At 46.7% G+C, this 18381-nt stretch overlaps 1 protein-coding gene across 3 annotated transcripts in view; it reads left to right on the forward strand.

Annotated features, from left to right (window-relative positions):
- The window catches only part of TBC1D2B (TBC1 domain family member 2B), an 87680-nt gene that overhangs the window by 10358 nt on the left and 58941 nt on the right, over positions 1 to 18381 (forward strand). For 2 of the 3 annotated variants that reach the window (XM_081230158.1, XM_081230159.1), the window contains exon 2: positions 10357 to 10510. In XM_081230158.1, coding sequence (XP_081086284.1) covers positions 10357 to 10510 — 154 coding nt within the window. The remainder of the gene's footprint in view (positions 1 to 10356; positions 10511 to 18381) is intronic. The other variant, XM_081230160.1, reaches the window with a different exon arrangement.

The following is an 18381-nucleotide window of genomic DNA, read 5'->3' on the forward strand; positions in this document are numbered from 1 at the left end:
CAGGCCCCTCGCAAGCCCAGTTATCTTTATTGTCCTCTTTTCTAGAACACGCATTTGCTTGTCTTTGTTCTGTTTGTAGTCTTCTCCTAGTTTGTATATCTTCATTAAATTGTTAGAGGTGGGTTTAAGGAGTGGCTGGTCTCTCAAGGTGTTTGCTTTTTAAAAGAAGATGCTTGAATATCAGAGATGGCAAAACTCCTCAGATTGCTGCCTCCCAGAATGTGGGTGAGAATTGGGGCGCCTTCCCGAGGAGAGGCTGCCCCCCACTGCCACATGTCCAGGGAAAGTGATGGCGGGGGAGGTCTAGGTTCTTGCTCAGCCTTTGAAAAGTATTTAGATTAGAATTCATGTAATTATTTTGCCAAATAAGTTATATGAAAATGCTGACTTCAGGATAGCCATTTAAAAAGACAAAAAAATAAGAACTTATCGTGTTAGAGGAACGGAGGTCTGTACAATTGCACTCCATTTTCCGAGGCGCCAGGAGATCCAGCATTATTTCCCTTCTCAGCATCTGTCACTGGGCTGAAACAGAAGATTTCAAAACTTTCCCAAGGAAAAACTACTTTTTTTTTTTCATTGGTACTGGGCCAGATCCCTTGAGATTGTTTCCAGGCCCATGGTTTTGAAATGTTCAGAAGAATATTTGGAACCTAAAGTTATTTATCAGATATGGGGCTGTAGTCTGTTTTTCATCTGAGTTTTGTTTTGTATTATCAGGCTGTTTACAATGTTCTTGTGCTATTTATTGCTTATGGAAGAATTACCTTGGAAATCCAGATATGCTTCTTTCTTTCTTTGTTTGGCCACGCCTTGGGGCTTGTGGTGTCTTACTTCCCTGACCAGGAATTGAACCCAGGCTACAGCAGTGAAAGCACCGAGTCGTAACCACTGAACTGCCAGGGGATCCCCCAGATATCCTTCTTTAGATTTAAGAAATGAAAATTCCTTCATTATGAACAGGCATTGCATCCTTTTAAGATATGACTGAGTCAAACTATGCATGCAGTTTAAATTGCTTTCTGTGACGTGTGCAAACTTAGCCCATCTGTATTCTCTTCTCGTGGCTCTCCCGTGACCGTTGGTTATTCTGTTCTTCTGGCTTATAAACATGGTAGGCACCGACACTTTGGGGAGGAGCCCAGAGTTCACACCCTAAGTGGGTGACTGAAGTGCTCTCTCCTCACCATATAGCACGATTGGTTCTGTAAGGGATGTCGGATGGCCTCATAGATGGGGTGTTTGAACTGGGTCTTGAGGGGTGAGTAGGCGTTTGCAAATGGGTTTAATTAGTGCAGTAGGAGGAGGGGTCGTTGAAGCTGAGCTGGCTTCTGTGTGCCTGTTGTGTGAGCAAAAGGCTATGGTCCTGTGGAGTGTGGGGCAGTGTAGGCCAGGTGACCATGCCAAATTGCCCAGCACTTAGAAGCCACCAGAGAGTTTTAAGCATGGGATAAATATGGCTTAGGTGGCTATGTGTAAGAAGGGGGTTTGGGGAGGGGCGAGAGGACAGCAAGACCAGTTAGGACGCTCTTGCAAAGGCCTGAGGTTGATGAACCAGGACAGTGTCAGGGAGCGGGAATCTGAGAGACTGATAAAGGGATTCTTTGGACTTGGAGACCTGGTGGTCCTATTATGCTGGAGAACGGTTCCTCTCTTCTCTACATCTGTTTATGTGTGGTCTTATTATTGCTCACTGCAGTCTATTTTTAAAGAAATGTCTTTAGAGAAGAATTGTGGCTCAGAGCAGCCGGTGGGAGCACCTTATAGCCGATTGATGGTCATGCTCTCTCCAGCCCGGTGAAGCTGTGCTGAGCCCCCTTCGATGTCCTGAGGACCTTCTGTACTGTCAAAAAGACCAGCCTCTGATGTGGGAGTTGTCCTTGCCCATGAAGCCAACACACTTTAAATTGAACTTGGCTGTTGGTTGGGGTCATCAACATTTCAGTATCTGAGAAAGACCATAGAGGAACTTCTGATTCCTGCTGACATGCTGAGGGGATGGATTTTGTCTTGGACGTGCACTTCTCCGTCTTCCCATTAATAGCAAGGAACACAGACCCAGGTTTGAATTTTGATGTGCCAGCTGGCTGTGAGATCATGATAGTATGGATGGTTGACGCCTAATGAGTGTGCCAGGCACTGTTTTGAGCTTAACACGCATTAACTCATTTAATCCTCATAACCACGTCACATGAAGTAGGTTCCTGTTATTCACATTTTGCCAATGAGAAGTCCGAGACACATTAAGTAACTTGCCTAATACAGCTAGCAAATGGCAGAGCTGGGATTTGAACTCAGTTAGGCTCCTGAGTCCAAGTAGGTAATACTTTGGGAAAGTGGATGATACTATCTTGTGAGATTGTTATGAGCTTTAAATGATAGCGTGTATAAAGTGTTTAGCACAATGTTTGGCACATAGTAATTGTTTACATAATGGTATTTAATATTATTACTAATATGCACGTATACATTATGAAATAGTCTATATAATTTTATTCCATTTTTGTAAAGAAAATTGCTACATGTATTTATGGATAGAAAAGTATCTGAAAGGATGTACTCCAAAGTGCTGATTGAAGTTATTACTGGGGATGTGGTTATGTTCATTTTATTTTCTTCTTTGTTTTTCTGCATTTTTCAGATTTTCCACAGCAAACATGGGTTATTATTATTATTGAAATAGAAGTCTAAAATATGTTGTTGGGTTTTGTTTTTGTTTATTTTTTTAAAGCTGAATAGGAGCTCCCAGGCAAACAGGAGCTCCCTAAGTGCTGGCAGAGTGAGGTGCCTCTGCAAAGCTATGGAACTCCACACTATGTTTAGTGACTTAGAATTTGTTTGGTCTTTTTCTCAGTTTGTCTTTTAATTTTGTATGGTGGTTTTGGACACACATCCAGATATTTTTCTCTGCTGTCTTTCTTTTTGGGTTTAGACAGGCTTTTACATTCCAAGAGAATAGAAGTGTTACAGCAGAGACTTTTTTCCGTGTTGCTGGGGTAAATAATCAACGCAGTGAAAAATCAATGCCTCCCTGCCCCTCCTCAGCGTGGAGTCAGCCCCCTAGGGTTGCCCGTGCGAGAAGCAGCTCTGTGGATTACAGTCTGAAGATCTGCCCTTCGAGCCTTCAATCTGGAGCTCAGTCCTGAAAGAGCGTTGGTTTTCCTTGTCCACAGTGTCAGGACGCACAGGGCATTTGTTGTCACAGGGCATTCGTCGTGGCCGTTGATTGCACTTCAGCGTGAACTGTTCAGGAGATCTCTGCACAGACCTTCCGTGTGAAGTGCTGCTATGCTGATGGTTGGATGTAAAGTCAGATCATCCCCTGTGTACGTTTAAAATTTGGCAGAAATCTACGCAACTGTTGTTACAAGATGCAGAGACAGAAACTTAATTTTAATTTACATAGGCATCTTCTACTAATTTAAATGGTTTTTATCTTACATTCAAATCTTGAATCAATTTTGAATTTATTTTCTTTTATATTGTGACCTAGATTTCACACCTAGGTCGTAATTCATAATACTTTTATTTCTTTCCAAATTTTTAGCCAGTTGTCCTAATGTCATTGTTTAATAATTAATGATTTTCCCACTGATTTGATTTGAAATGCCACATAAGTATTTTGTATCTATTTAGCCCTGTATTTTTTTTTTTTTTTTTTTTGGCGGTACGCGGGCCTCTCACTGTTGCGGCCTCTCCCGTTGCGGAGCACAGGCTCCGGACGCGCAGGTTCAGCGGCCATGGCTCACGGGCCCAGCCGCTCCGCGGCATGTGGGCTCTTCCTGGACCGGGGCACGAACCCGTGTCCCCTGCATCGGCAGGCGGACCCTCAACCACTGCGCCACCAGGGAAGCCCGTTTAGCCCTGTATTTTGATCCTCTGGTAGTAGAGTGCTGGTTTAATTATTGTGGCTTCATAATATGCTTACTTATTTGGTAGGGCAAAGCCTCATGCCTCATTTACTTTTTCAGAATTCTCAAAGGTTAAACTTCAGATGAATTTTATAATTTCTTTGCCATGCTTTGAAGAACTTTTTAGAATTTTGGCTGGATTTTTTTGTTTCTATAATGCATACAGATTTCTTAAATGTATAACTATGCATTTTGTGTTTTATTTGTAATTGTGAACATGTTTCTAACTGTCTGTTGCTGGTATAAAGGAAACGTTTGCTCACTGGGAGGGTCTGAGAGCTGAAAATTGACCAGGTCTCACCCAGTTCTGTACCCCTAGTGTTGACTGCTGCATTGGCCTAAGTCAGGCTCTTAATAAATATTTGCCAAGTGAATGAACAAACATTTCTATGTATATGGTGTTCCTCCTTTTTCTTCTTTTGGATTACTTTAGATAGATTCCCAGGAATGGAGTTTTTGGTTAAAGGAAATGAGCATTATTATAGCTTCTAAAATGTGCTGAGTCTTTTTAGATGGAGATTCTTTACCAAAGGGCTGGAGACCCAGGGAATAAGAGTGCTTGGGTCAGTTGGTGGTATAGTGAGAATGTAGTTAGGAGATGAGGCCTGACTCCCTGTGTGTGCTGCAAGATTGTGGCTCCAGCCCCCATCCCCAGTAATGCACTTGCCTGCAAGAGTGGGCCCTTAATAAATGTGTGTTGAGATGAATTAACTTTACTGTGGGACTTTTCTGAGCACCAAGGAAAGAGCTGGTGTTGGAGAGAGGGAAGTCCCTGGGACCCAAGAGGAGGGACAGGTGTCTGGGGCCCATTTCCCCAAGAGTGGACTTGTTTTGGGCTACTAGAGGTCTGGGTGCAAAGGCTTGTGGGAACAGCTGGAGTATCGCATGGTTCTTCTCAGCCAGCTTTCAGGGACTGAATTCCACCTCAAGCTGGATGAGGCACGGCCTGGTTTCCATTCTTTGAACTGGCACCCCACGTCATGGTGCCTAAATGCAGCAGACGTCTGTCATATCAGGACTGTGCCCACCCAGTCCTTGTCTGCCCCCAGCTCCCCAGGGCATTCATGCAGCTGTGTAGGGGACAACCAGAATGGCTTTCCAAGATGTTTGGCATGGTCTCTCATGTTGGGATTTGGTGCCGTATTTGAACTACAATTTTAGCAGTTTTGAGGCAGCAGCAGTAGCTGAACATAGGAAAGAATGAGTCAGATATATGAATGCTTAACTGCATTCCAGTCACTGTGCTGTGCATCTTGGGCCATATTGAGGCCAGCAGGTTTTGCCTTTGTCTTGAAAGAACACACCTGCTGTGGGAAGCTGTCCTGGGCTACATGGTGTTATGAGTTCCCCATTCCGAGGATGGAAAGAGCATGCAGGTCAGGAAAACCTTATTTGGGTTTTGAAGGATGAGTAGGAGTTGGAGAGAATGGTGTCATGGGAGACTCAGGATATGGTCCCATTGAGACTTCAGACAGTAGATGCTGACACTGACCTGTTGGATGCCTGCCTGGCATCGGCTCTTACTGTCTGCTGAGCTGTGAAGCTTTGCCTTGTCTTTGCTCCTTCCAGCATGATTGGAATGTCTGTCTGGCTTTCCGGAATGTGGGACTAAAGCATTTAAAATGGTGATTTGGGGTAGGGTGGGGCAGATATTGATTCTCTCCAGGTTATGCTGGTGGTGGTGATAAGCTTCAGCCCTGACTGGCTCATTTGTCACCAGCTGGGCTGCAGCTCAGTGGAGCGAGCTCCGGTGATAGACTCCTTGAGGTGCTGTCTGTGAAGCCAGGTCACTCGAGGGTCCTTGCCTTCCTTTGGGAGGGGGCAGTGAAGACACTGAAACTGTGAGCCATCAGCCAGACCAGCCAGACCCATTCTTTGGGGTCCCCAAATAATGTTGGCATCTCCATGGACATTAACAGAGCATGGGGTGGTTGGAGATATGGAGGTACCTAGTTAAAGAAGAAAGTTATTTGAGTCATAAAGTCCTTTGGGAGGTGAATAATGTTGGCTGCCCCACACTCTCAAGAACCCCATGCCCTTGGTCATCCCCAAGGCCATTTCCCACCCGCTGGGCTTCCCACCTAGCCAGATCTCCCACCAACCTTGGCTCTCAAAATGGAATTTGTTTGCCATCATGATCTAGACCAGCACTGTGCAATAAAGACAGTGTGAATCAGTTATATACTTTAAAAAAAAATTATTTATTTATTTTTGGCTGCGTTGGGTCTTCGTTGCTGCACGCGGACTTTCTCTAGTTGCGGTGAGCGGGGGCTACTCTTCATTGCGGTGCGTGGGCTTCGCATTGCGGTGGCTTCTGTTGTTGCAGAGCACAGGCTCTAGGGTGCACGGGCTTCAGTAGTTGTGGCACGCAGCCTCAGTAGTTGTGGCATGTGGGCTCGGTAGTTGTGGCTCGTGGGCTTAGTTGCTCCGCGGCATGTGGGATCTTCCCGGACCAGGGCTCAAACCTGTGTCCCCTGCACTGGCAGACGGATTCTTAACCACTGCGCCACCAGGGAAGTCCTGCCAGTTATATACTTTTAAGTTTTCAGATACCCACATTAAACAGGTGAAATTAGTTTTAATAAATATATTTTATTTAACCCAATGTGTCTATAATATTTCATCATGTGGTAGTAGCCGTACTTCACGTGCTCACGAGCCATGTGTGGCTAGCGGCTACTGTGTTTGGATGGGGCAGATCTAGACTAACTTTACCTGACTAACCAGGACTGGGGCAATGAAGACACTAGTTTGTGATTCTACAGCTAATTAGGACTGAACAAGACCAAATCTCAGTTCAGTCTCTGTTTAAAAGATATCAAATGGGAAACACAGAGGCTTTGTGGATCGATGCTGATTGTGCTGTTCTACTTTTTTTTTTTTTTTTTTTTTTTTGCGTTACGCGGGCCTCTCACTGTTGTGGCCTCTCCCGTTGGGGAGCACAGGCTCCAGACGCGCAGGCTCAGTGGCCATGGCTCACGGGCCCAGCCTCTCCGCGGCGTGTGGGATCCTCCCGGACCGGGGCACGAACCCGTGTCCCCTGCATCGGCAGGCGGACTCTCAACCACTGCGCCACCAGGGAAGCCCCCTGTGCTGTTCTACTTTTAATCCTGCCCTGTCTCATGGGTCTCAGCTCCCTGAGGGAAGGGCCTCTGGGGGCTTTTCCGCCTCCTTGATCATAGCACATGCCCTGGAGCCATGTGCCCCCAACAGCCTTTCACAGCTGCTTGGGGATTGAATTCGAGATGCTTTTAGTGGTTGCTAGATTTTTTTTTTTTTTAAGGAAATGAACCCCAGTTAATCATTGTCTCGAGGTAGTTTTGCCTGCCTTATTGACCAGATTTCTGTAACATGAATAATATGTCAGACATTGAGAGCATGTGATCTAAAAGTTTTTTTGCCCGAGGAATTTAGTGAGAGATGATTAAGAAGTTACTAACTGTTCCTCAGTCAGAATTTAACACTCAGAGATTTAAAGGGAAAAGGTTTTCTTGTAACAAACAGCTTTCTCATGGTGTTTGCATTTCAGGAAACAGCTAGAGAGGTTAGTGATGGATCTGACACAGTATGGTCTTCTCCCTGGGATGGGGACGGGGGCCAGGCAGGGGAGCTGGTGGGAGGACCAGAACACACGCACACATGTGCACACACATGCACCCACTGTCAAAACACACACTTTCCCCTAAGCTGGGGGTCGGGAGACTAGGGGCTCAGTATGGATCCTGTGAAAGGAGGAAGGAGGAGGGATTCGGTGGGCTTTGGGTTCTTATTTGGCTGTCTCCCAGCCCCTTACTCTTCCAGCCACTCTCTCCCCTCCTCTGGGAATGCTGGGGTCTCTTGTCCTGCCTCGGAGCCAGACTGAGCCCCCAGTGTCCACCCTGCAACCAAACTGCCACTCAGACGCCAGCTGTGCTTTAGGGCTCCTGGGCCTGAGCAAATCTCCTCTTCTACCTGAATCCTGCTTCCCCCCACCCTCCCACTTTCCAAGAGCAATGACTTTGTCTCATCTCATCATTGCCCTGCCAAGAATCCAGGAGGGCACTCGAGTCCCTTTGGGCATGGTCCCTGCTTATCCCAGCTCCATCCCTCCTCCACCCCGCTGCCAGCCTCCCCTTGCCTGTGCTCTCTTGCCTCTGGGCCTTTGCATATACTCTTGTCTCTGCCTGGAGCTTCTTTTTTGTCTTGTCCTTCTGGCCACCACCTGCTTCCCCTTTAAGACCAAGCTCCTGCATCATTTTATGATTACTTGTTCATTCATTTCTTCACTTATTTATTCAGCCAATATGTATCTGGCACTGAGCTGGATGTTAGAAAAATGGACACATCTCAGAGTTTATGTTTATTGGAGAAGAGAGACATTAAGCCAATACTGTGAACGTTTTGAATCCACAGGTAGCAGTTTTCCTAAACTTTCAGTACCTGACCCTTGCCCCATCTCCTCTGCACCCTCCAGTCACACCAGCCCCACTTCACCCACTCTGACCTCTGTCATAGCACTTAACACACTCTTGAAACTACTGATTTATTTTTCCTATCTTTCTCACAAGCCCTGATTCCAGGTTCCTGATAGATAAATATTAATAGTAAATGTTGGTTGAATGTATGGATGAAATGATGGCTTGGCTGATAGCTGGAGGGCTTTTCTGTAAGATACCCAGAGATCATGTAGTGAATGGTTTTCCTTACCAGGGCTGTGCCTGCAAGTGTCACTAAAAAGACTCCAGGTTGTAGCAAGAGCACTTTGCTTGTGGACAGTAGAGGTTTGGTCTCTGGCTTGTCACTTGCTGTCGGGCCTACAAAGCAGTTTTCCAGATTGCCTCTGACTCTGGGGTAGAATTTATAGGTGCTGAAACCACTGTGTCTGATGTCTGTACACCTTACTGGATGCCACTGGTTCCCATAATCATGCCATGGCATCCTTCTCCTTGGGACTCCTTTTTGGGGGCAGGCTGGAGACCTGTGACCCACACCTGCCATCTAGTTTGTTTGTTTATAGCTAGGTTCATTGTTTTGGGCTCCCTCTGTATCTTGGTTGATTTTTTTTTTTTTAATGTTTATAGTGAAATTCACTCTTTGTGGTATATAGTTCTTTGAGTTTGGACAGATGCGTAGAATCATGTATCTACCCCCACAGTCATGGTGCAGAATAGGTTGATTACCCAAAAATCCGCTTGTGCTGCCCCTTTGTAGTCAGTCACTCCCTTCACCCAAGCCCTGGAAACCACAGATTTGTCTTCTGTCCCTGTAATTTTGCCTTTTTAAGAATGTCACATAAATGGTATTGTACAGTATGTAGCCTTTTGGGACTGGCTTCCTTCACATATGCATGTAATATTCATCCATGTTGTGTGAATCAATCGTTGGCTCCTTTTTATTGCTGAATAGTATTTCATGGTACGGATGTGCCACAGTTTATCTGTTCACCAGATGAAGGACATTTGGCTTGTTTTCACTTTTTGGCGATTATGAATAAAGCCTCTGAACACTTGCATGCAGGTTTTTGTGTGAATGTATATTTTTATTCCTCTTCATTAAATACCTAGGAGTGGGGTTGCTGGGTCACTTGGTAAGTGTATGTTTATAAGGAACTGCCAAACTGTTTTCCAAAGAGCTGCACCATTTTACATTCCCACCAGCAATGAATGAACGTTCCAGTTGCTCTGTATCCTTTCCAGCCTTTGGTATTATCAATTTAAAAAAATTTTAGCCATTGTAATAGATGTCCTCTCTAGTTTTTATTTTATTTTTTTAATTTATTTTATTTTATTTTATTTTATTTTATTTTTGCAGTACGTGGGCCTCTCACTGTTGTGGCCTCTCCCGTTGCGGAGCACAGGCTTCGGACGCGCAGGCTCAGCGGCCATGGCTCACGGGCCCAGCCGCTCCGCGGCATGTGGGATCCTCCCGGACCAGGGCATGAGCCCGCGTCGCCTGCATCGGCAGGCGGACCCTCAACCACTGCGCCACCAGGGAAGCCTCCTCTCTAGTTTTTAATCTGCAGTTTTCTTTGCTCACTCTCCCAGTTGCTGACAGGATCTATATACCATTATTTGATTTGATTTGGCAGGGATGTTATCCATACCCATGTGAGATTTGACTTCTTAAGAGAATTTATAGGTGCTCAGAGTGAAAGGGCACTGGGGATATCAAGCCTTCCTAAAACCTTTTGAGGAAAATGTTATATTGTATCGTTCTGTAATTTTAGAATTTAAAAAGATTTCTTATTATTAGGGTTAAATTCTTTATGTAAAAATTGCTATTTTCATGACCAATTGTAGTGAACAAAAGTTACTAATCTTGAAATTGAAATTTCTTTGACCTGTTCTTCTTACCTCTCCCTTTCATGTGGCAAGGTGTTCAGTCTGTCCTCACAAAACATAATTATTTTTTTAAGCTCTCTATGTTATTGGTGGCCATAACACTTTTTCCCCTTCCTTCTTTTTAGGCCCCTAATCGTCAACTCATGACTTACTGGTTACAAGAGCTTCAGCAGAAGAGATGGGAATATTGCAACAGTCTCGACATGGTAAAGTGGGACAGCAGGACCTCCCCGACTCCAGGGGATTTTTCTAAGGGTCTTGTGGCCAGAGATAACACAGGTAGGTCAGAAAGGGAGGGCACCTGTGTCAGTGCTTTGTGTATCACCGTTTGACGTAGCAAGTCAGCTTAGCAGAGGAATTGAGAATGAAAATAATGGTGATGATCCCTTATAAATGGGCTGCATCCTATAGTTATTGAGGGCTTCTGTCTCCATGTACAGAATTGTATTCAAGCCCAATGACAACCTCAGGAGTAAGGCAAGGCTGGTGCTAAGCATCCTAAAGAGATGGTACGGCTGAGAGCAGTGGGTAGTGAGTTGTGGTGCTGAAGTCCAGTCTGACTCCAGGGCCAGCCTGCTCTCTACCCTGTCTGAAGGTGAAGCACCCACACCCGCAGCCCTGTGCACAGATATGTGTGCACACTGGGAAGATGTTCTCAAAGCACTCAATGTGATTCAGTGATGCTTCTTGGGAAGATTTTAACTATCAGACGCTAATTCCATTTTATCCTGGATCTGTGGTATTTCCATAACTCATGCTAATCCCTGGCTGATTGCAGTGTGGAGATGATGTGGTTTTATATTTGAATATCAAAAATTAAAACCCTGTGATCTTCTCATGACTGTCTGGTGGTGCTGAGCCTTGTTAACTGAAAGAACAGGACTATGGTTATACACAGACCATCCCCCGACCCGGCGCCTGCAGGGGCTACTGAGGTGGGGCTGTATTTGTGGTCCCTCTCTTCACACAGGGAGAAGAGCAGGCCCAGAAAAACCTGACCCCTGGGCCTTGAAGTAAGGCATGAAAAGGCCAGGCCATCACACCAGCATTTCTTAAGGATTGAAGGAGTGCATATTGGAATTTAGCCAGCATGGGCTAGTTCTCATGCCTATTGGTCCAAGCTTTGTAACGCCTGCGGGACCTTTGCTCAGGAGAACACAGGCTACAGTCAAGCTCCCTGTAAATGAACGGTGGCATTGGCACGTGTGCAGCCAACTTGTTTTTGGAAACAAACGCCTTCTTGGACTTCTTAAATTATTTCTTCCCTCCAAATCCCGGTTTTCCTGCCAGCCTTGTTTTTACCAATCAGCAGGTTAACCCTCTGGTCAGTGAGAAATGACTATGTGTGCTTCATTCCTCTTCCTATGCCGTGCTGTGAGAGTTCTCAGGTCATTTTCATGGATGTCTTAACACGAATGACAGCAGGAGCTGAGAGGATGCCAGAACCCCCTCTATGTTTAGTTTGTACTTCTGCTCATTGATGACGGAGTTATTTAAAAAAACACTGTTATAGTGCTTTTGATCAAAAGAAGCTCTATAACTCAGTATCAGTCACTTGGAACGGTTGGAAACCCTGCAGGGAAACCAGCAGTATTCATGGTGGTAGCTAGTGCCTTTGGCACAGATGATACTCACTTTGCCCCTGTTCCTTCTTTCTGAGGACACCAAGCACTTCTCTCTAAGGGAGACTCAGGCATTAGACAGAGAGGAGGACCAAAGGAATGAAGCCCTGTGGTCTCTTTATAACACGCATCCTTCCTTCTTTTAAGCCAAAGTGCCGAGGCTAGGGTGCCGGCAAAAGCACCTGCAGCCTGCATTTGGTTCTCTGCATTTGGTTTTGGGACTCTAGCATGGGAATTTGGAGCTGGCACCCTCTGGTGTTTACTCATTCATTGAGCAAGTAGATGCCTGTGATGGGCTTGGATCTCTCCCCTCACAGAGTTTCTAGTCAAGCAGGGTGAAGAAAAAGCGAGATCACATGAGAGGGAAGGTACAGGGTACCAAGAGCCATGAATGGGTTGAGCACAGCTTTGGGGTGGGTGGTTTCTGTCTCTGAGATCTGAGGATGACCCGGAGTCAGGCCGGGTAAGAGGAGCGCAGCGCCCTCCAGGAGCTGGAAGGAGGGTGTGGCCAGAGGGGGCCGGCAGTGAGCTGAGCCTCAAGGCACACCCAGGGCCAGGGTGGGAAGGGCCTGGACCTCTGGGCTTGGGGTTTTGGACTCTCCTAAGAACAGTGGAATGCCCTTGAAGATTTTATGTGCAGAACCGACTAATTTTGAACTTCTGCCGATTTTTATGTAGCTTCTAAGAACAAATAATGAAACTGTGGACAACCAGGCAATTTGCAAGACTATAACTATTCAGGAAGTCAGATAGTCTAAAGGGGGAAGACAAGAAGAAAAGGCTAGATTTTAGTCACTCTCCTTTTTTTATCATCATTTTAGATAAAAATTGGTTAAAAGATAAAATGAGTTAAGGTATGTGGTGGTGCTCTGTTGTGTTTCTGAAGCCATGCCTGTAGTTATCTGCTCAGCTTATCCTAAATTGTGCGAACTCTAGCTAGGATTGAAGACAAATGTTTTTATTACTCTGATTTACATTAAAAAATAAAACTTTTCCTACTGGCCTCTCCTTGTTACCCAGTTTTTGGTAACATTTTCATTTGTTGTCTAATGGGTGTCACCCATCAGTACCCTCCTAGCCCCGAAATTCAACATGGGAAAAGATATAGGGAATTAACGTTTGACAGGCAGTTGTATCTTGGAAGGCAGCTCTGTCTGATGGAAGGATCCCTGTGGGCCTGGGTTTGAGTCTTGGCTCTGTTATTTACTATTTGTCAGACTCTGAGTGAGTCATTTTCTCTCTAGTAAAGGGTAGCAAACTGCAGCCTGTGGGAATGAAGTTTTATCAGAATAAAGTGCCACTCATTTATTTGCATATTGTCTGTGGCTGCTTTTGCACACCAGTGGTAGAGATGAATAGTTGTCACAGAGACCATTTGGCTCACCAGTCTAAAATATCTACTACTATCTGGGCCTTTAAGAAGAAGTTTGCTGACCCTTGCTGTGATGTCTTGAGCGTACCTCTCTTTTTGAGCCTCAGTTTCTTTATCAGTAAAATAGACATTGTTCATTCAGTCTTTCACTCCAGGCATTCTTGTATTCTAGGCATTGTGCCAGTGCCTGGGATGTAAAGACAAATAAGTCATGGGTCATGTTCTCAAGGAGTGTGTGGTCTAGTGAGGGACCCAGACAGGTAAAGAGGCCTGCACAATGCAGTCTGGTAAGCACAGGGCCAGAGGTGAGCACAGGAAGCTTACCTGCGTGTGGGTGTTGGAGGGTAGGGTGTTGGTGGTGTCTGAGAAGGCTTCCTGGACTAGGAGAGGGCTGAACTGAGTCCTGAAGAGCTGGCCTTGTGAAGCAGGCAAAGGAAAGGCCTGGAGACCCTAGAGACCAGGGCCTGACTTGAAGGTAGAGAGTGTGGACAGGAGTGACAAAGAGAAAGTTGGATGGATGATCAGGGACCAGACCTGGAAGGGCTTATGCATTTGAGATGATTAGCCGAGTGGGAGAGAATGGATTCCTTGGCAAGACAAGAGAAAGAGAGACCAGTTAGAAGGCTGGTTGAGCTTAGAAATCATAGTGTCCTTGAGTAGGGTTGCATCAGAGAAGATGGAAAAAAGTGGGCAGAGTTGGGAGATTGTATGGTGGGAGAACTGGTGGATTAAAAGGTGGGATTAGCTTTGAGGGAGAGGGAAGGCAGACTGTGCCGTCCAGGTCCCAGGCCCAGGCAGTTGGCTGGATGGGATTGGAAGGAATACTAACAACAACTTTGTCCCCCACCCGTCCCCATCCCGCCAGTATTTCTGTTTTGAGGATCAGATGGGAAACTGCATTGTTAAGTGTAAAGTGTCAAGGGTATTATATATACACATGTATACATACATATATGATATTACCATTTTGAATCGGTTAGGATTATGTTCAGCCGCAATTAACAGGAAACCTGATAGGGACTTACAAATAGAGATTTATTTGTCTCATGATGGCAGTTCATAGCTGGCGAACCTCCTCCCCAGTGCCACTGAGGGACCCATTCTGTTCTCCAGCCTTAGAGTATTAGCTTCCCTCCTCATGCAAGCTGCCTTTGGGAGCGGCACCTATATCAAAAAGGAGAAAACTTTCCCAGAAACCTTTGCTTTATGCCTGATTAACTAGAACTGTGTTGTGGAGACTCTGGAATGGAGTTTGAGGAGGCCAGTGTTTTAGCTGAGCATGTGGCCACCATCAAAACCAGGGTCTGTAAGGAAGAGCTAGAATGGGTATCAGATAGGCAGCTGGCAGTGTCACATAATTGCCTACATTAAATTTGTTTTCAAGAGTTCATGTTTCTAGAGTAAGAATCTGTTCATCTGTGTGACTGAAATTTGCAGCTTTATATTAGTCAATCAAGTGTTAGAAAGTGAGATGAGTTTGTTTTATCTGATCTGTCTGCCTTCCATCTGCAGCCTGGCCTCTGAAAGTATGCCACGCCTCAGACACCACTCTGCTTGTCTTCCGTGTTTGGATAGATAAAGACTTAGTTTCAACACAAAGGAATAATTTGCAAAGATAAAATCAAGAGTCTGCAGACCTTCATAGCTGTTGGGAATGAGGCAGCCAGAACCCAAAGGAGGCTTGTAGCGAGCTAATAGCCTCATTACAAGCTGTGTGTCCAGCACATTCTGTTTACTTCATTTCCCATGTAAACTAATAGGCAAACAAGTCAGGGATAACAAGACTTTGTTTTTTTAAGACTTCCTGAGAGTTCAGGAGTACAAAAGCCCTCACCATCACAGGAGGAAAATGGTACAGTGAAGATGGTTTGAGGGATGACCACACCTTTCCTTCTCTGAAGCAGCCTCGAGAGTAACTGCTGCCCTCTCGGCTTGTGTGGGAGCAGGGGGAGGGGAAGGGAAGTGGCTGCTTGTTCCAGTCCTCCCCCAGTATGAGCCGCTGCTCTCTGTGCAAGTGCTGGAACTGGTGGGAGGGAAACCGTCGGGTGGGACGCAGACCCCACATTAGCAAAGCCACAGGAATTCCATGGAATCATTTCATGTCACAGTTCCCTAAAGTCATCAAAGAAGCTGTGCTTTTATGTTATCCTGTTTGTAAAATACTACAAAATGCCATGTGTTGTTTTAAAGTGTAAGTCATGGTGATTATCAGCCCTGTAGCTGAGGGGCAGCCTGATCCAGTGCAGAAAGCCGATGGAATGAAGGGCACACACCGTCTCCCCCTCTGGGAGCAAGATGCCGCCTCTGATTCCTTCTGGATGGAAGAAGGTTCTGTGATTCCTAACGTCAGGCTGTGGAAGGGGGGGAGCCGATGAGCAGGGTCAGATTCCAGCTGTGTCTCTGGGGGAGCCTGGGGGAGCCTCCTGAAGAAGGTCCGGAGGAGACGGTCCGTGGTGGGCTGGAGTGTGGTGCCTGTGGAGGCAGGCTGGGCCTGGCTCTGGGTGCGATGTGGCGCAGTGAACGTGGTGGGGGGCGGGGGTGGTGATGTGCTGGGGTGCTGAGCCGCTGCCGGAGTGCAGGGCGGTGGGAGAGGGGAACAGAGGGAAGCCCTGGAGTCAGGTGTGCTCCCCACCCCTAATGCAGGGGGTCTGAGAGGCGAGGTGGCAGGAGAGGGGCAGCCAGGAGGGCTGATGGGTGTCGTTCCTTAGAGAACTACAGGGGCTTGCTGCCTCCTGCCTGATTTCCTCAGCCTCCAGAAGGCCCTCCCTGCCGCACCACGGCAGTCATTTAGTCATTCCTTCAACCATCTTACCAGCATTTATTGAGTCCCTCCCCTGTGGCTGCTGTTGGCTACGCAGCTGTTAGCAAATCAGGCTGGGGTCCAGGTCTCACAAGATGTACGTCCTTGGTGAGGCATGGGAGAGAGCAGACAGATGCGTCATTAACCAGACACGTGGACTGGCCCGCTGGGGACGCTCAGACCCGGTGGCTTGCTGCCTCTTCCTTTTGGGCTTAGATGCACACTGTGCCCTTACTTGGAAGTTAACTGTACCGCTCCTGACCACGCCTTCACAATCTGGGTTAAACTCACTTTGTTAAAGGGAAAAAAAGCTTTTTCAGGTTAACCCTGCTCTGAGTGTCCTCCACCAGCTCCCACTGGGGACTTGCAGGCTCTCTTTTGCGGTATCTTTGACACCATGGCAATGGCCTTTTCCCAGTGCTTTTCCCTCCTTTCTTGGAGGATGCTGCATCTTGGGCACTCTGTTCTGCCCTCTGCGAGGTTGCTCGTGGTGGAGCTGGAGCTGGAGAGGAGGGCAGACTCACGGAGGTGTCCAGATGTGAGCAGGAGCCTCCCTCTGTGGGTCCCACAGGGCCCCTGGTGTTAGAATGTGTTCAGTGGAAAGGACTCCTGGAGATCTGGGAATGGCCACGCCAGAATGATAGAGGTCGTGCTGGAATCAGAACCCAGGAAATCTGTAGTCTAAAAGTCGCTCAGAGGTGTCATTTAGGCATTGGGAAATGTTCAGAAATAACAGAGAAGGTCTGAACACCAAAACTCTTCAAGCACAGACTTTCTCTCCCCACTGCAGCTGCAAGATAAAGCACATGTTCGTGAATCCAATCCATCCTCTTAAGGATTTCAAGGAAATACTGCCCTGTCCTAGTTTGTGTCCTTCTTGAGGCGGTTCCCTGAATGCTAATGTTAGGACATGTATTGAGGGGAAGCCAGCAGCTTCGCTTTTAATTAAGGAAATCTCACGTGGTCTATTAACAACAAAAAACCAGACAAAACAATCTAGCTAAAACTGGGAAATGGCTTATTTTTCACGTCAAATGATGACTTTTAGAAACGGTTTGTTTTGCCAACATCCTCCCTGGCCTCCGGTCCCTTTTCTGCACCCCACCCCCAGGGCCTGAGTTCCTCAGGAACCGTTTCCAGTGTGGGCCCAGGGCTGCTGCCAGGCCTGGGCGTCCTGGTAACAGGTGCTTGGCTATGCGAGAGCACTTGACAGTCTCACCCGCAGAGGGGCCGCTCCTCACCTTGCTGCCAGCCCACACAGGAAGAAGGGGCTGGACTCTGCTCGAAACAGAAACAGGTGCAGTGCACTGTGTTTATTTCCTGGTTTGGTTTAGAGTTGTAATGCTTTGCCTGTGAGGGGTCTGCGGAAGACTAGCCTCCGGGAAGCCTGGGTGTCGGCTTTACCTTTGTCTGAAATAGAGGCGGTGCACCCGTGTGCCCAATGACCGACACACACTCACAGATGTCGGGTGCCTGCCTCTACCCGGTACAGTCACTGCACCCGCCATGAGGCTGTTGTCACTGCAGGAGCAGGTGACTGCCTTCTAGCCCCAGCTCAGGGCTTCTGTGTCAAATAAAGTAGGTAGAGGAAACTGGACCCGGTTAGTGGTGTTTGAACTTGTTTTTTGTTTGTTTATTGGAACTCTTTTTTTCCAAATGAAATCTCAAGAGGAACTCCAAGATATAAAAGAGTGAAAAGAGGAACCACCCTGGTTGAAGCTGAGAGTGGGACCCCTTCCTTCTCTCCCTCTGAAAATCCCCAAGGCATCTCCTGGACCCTAAGGCTCAGAGAAAAGTCTGGATACCAGGCACTCGATGCATTCGGTGGTGACTTGGAGCTTAACATTTTATTATTTTATATCTTTCTCCTAGATGTGTTCTCCTTTAGGACAAGAACTCTCTTATTTTTTGTTGTACCCTGAGCACCTAGTGCTTCATACACAGTGGTAGCTTGAACCAAGAATCAGGAACCAGTGGTGGTTTGTAATTTCTGGCCTTCTTGACTTAATCTTATAATCCATTGCCAAGCCTATAGTTCTTCTGTCTCCCAACACACCCTCTTGCCTTTTCTACTTAGAACGCTACTATGAGCCAGGTGTTGACTCTCCTGGGCAGCCACCAGTTCCCCTCATGGATACACAGCAGTCATTTCGTGTCACAGCCAGCATACTTTTCCCAGTGTGTTCCCGGAGCCCTTGCCCTGCTGACTGTGGTCAAGTTAGTGACCTGCCAACAAAGTGTGAGCATGTCATAAGGTGTTCGCGTTTGGAACATCAATTTTCAAGGGCCCCTGAGTCCAGGATTCCCTGTGCTCTGCTTTCTCTACGAGTGCTCGATGACCTTCACAGTGACCTGT

The sequence above is a fragment of the Mesoplodon bidens genome (assembly GCF_964165515.1).
Source record: "Mesoplodon bidens genome assembly, chromosome: 3".
Lineage (NCBI taxonomy): Eukaryota > Metazoa > Chordata > Mammalia > Artiodactyla > Ziphiidae > Mesoplodon > Mesoplodon bidens.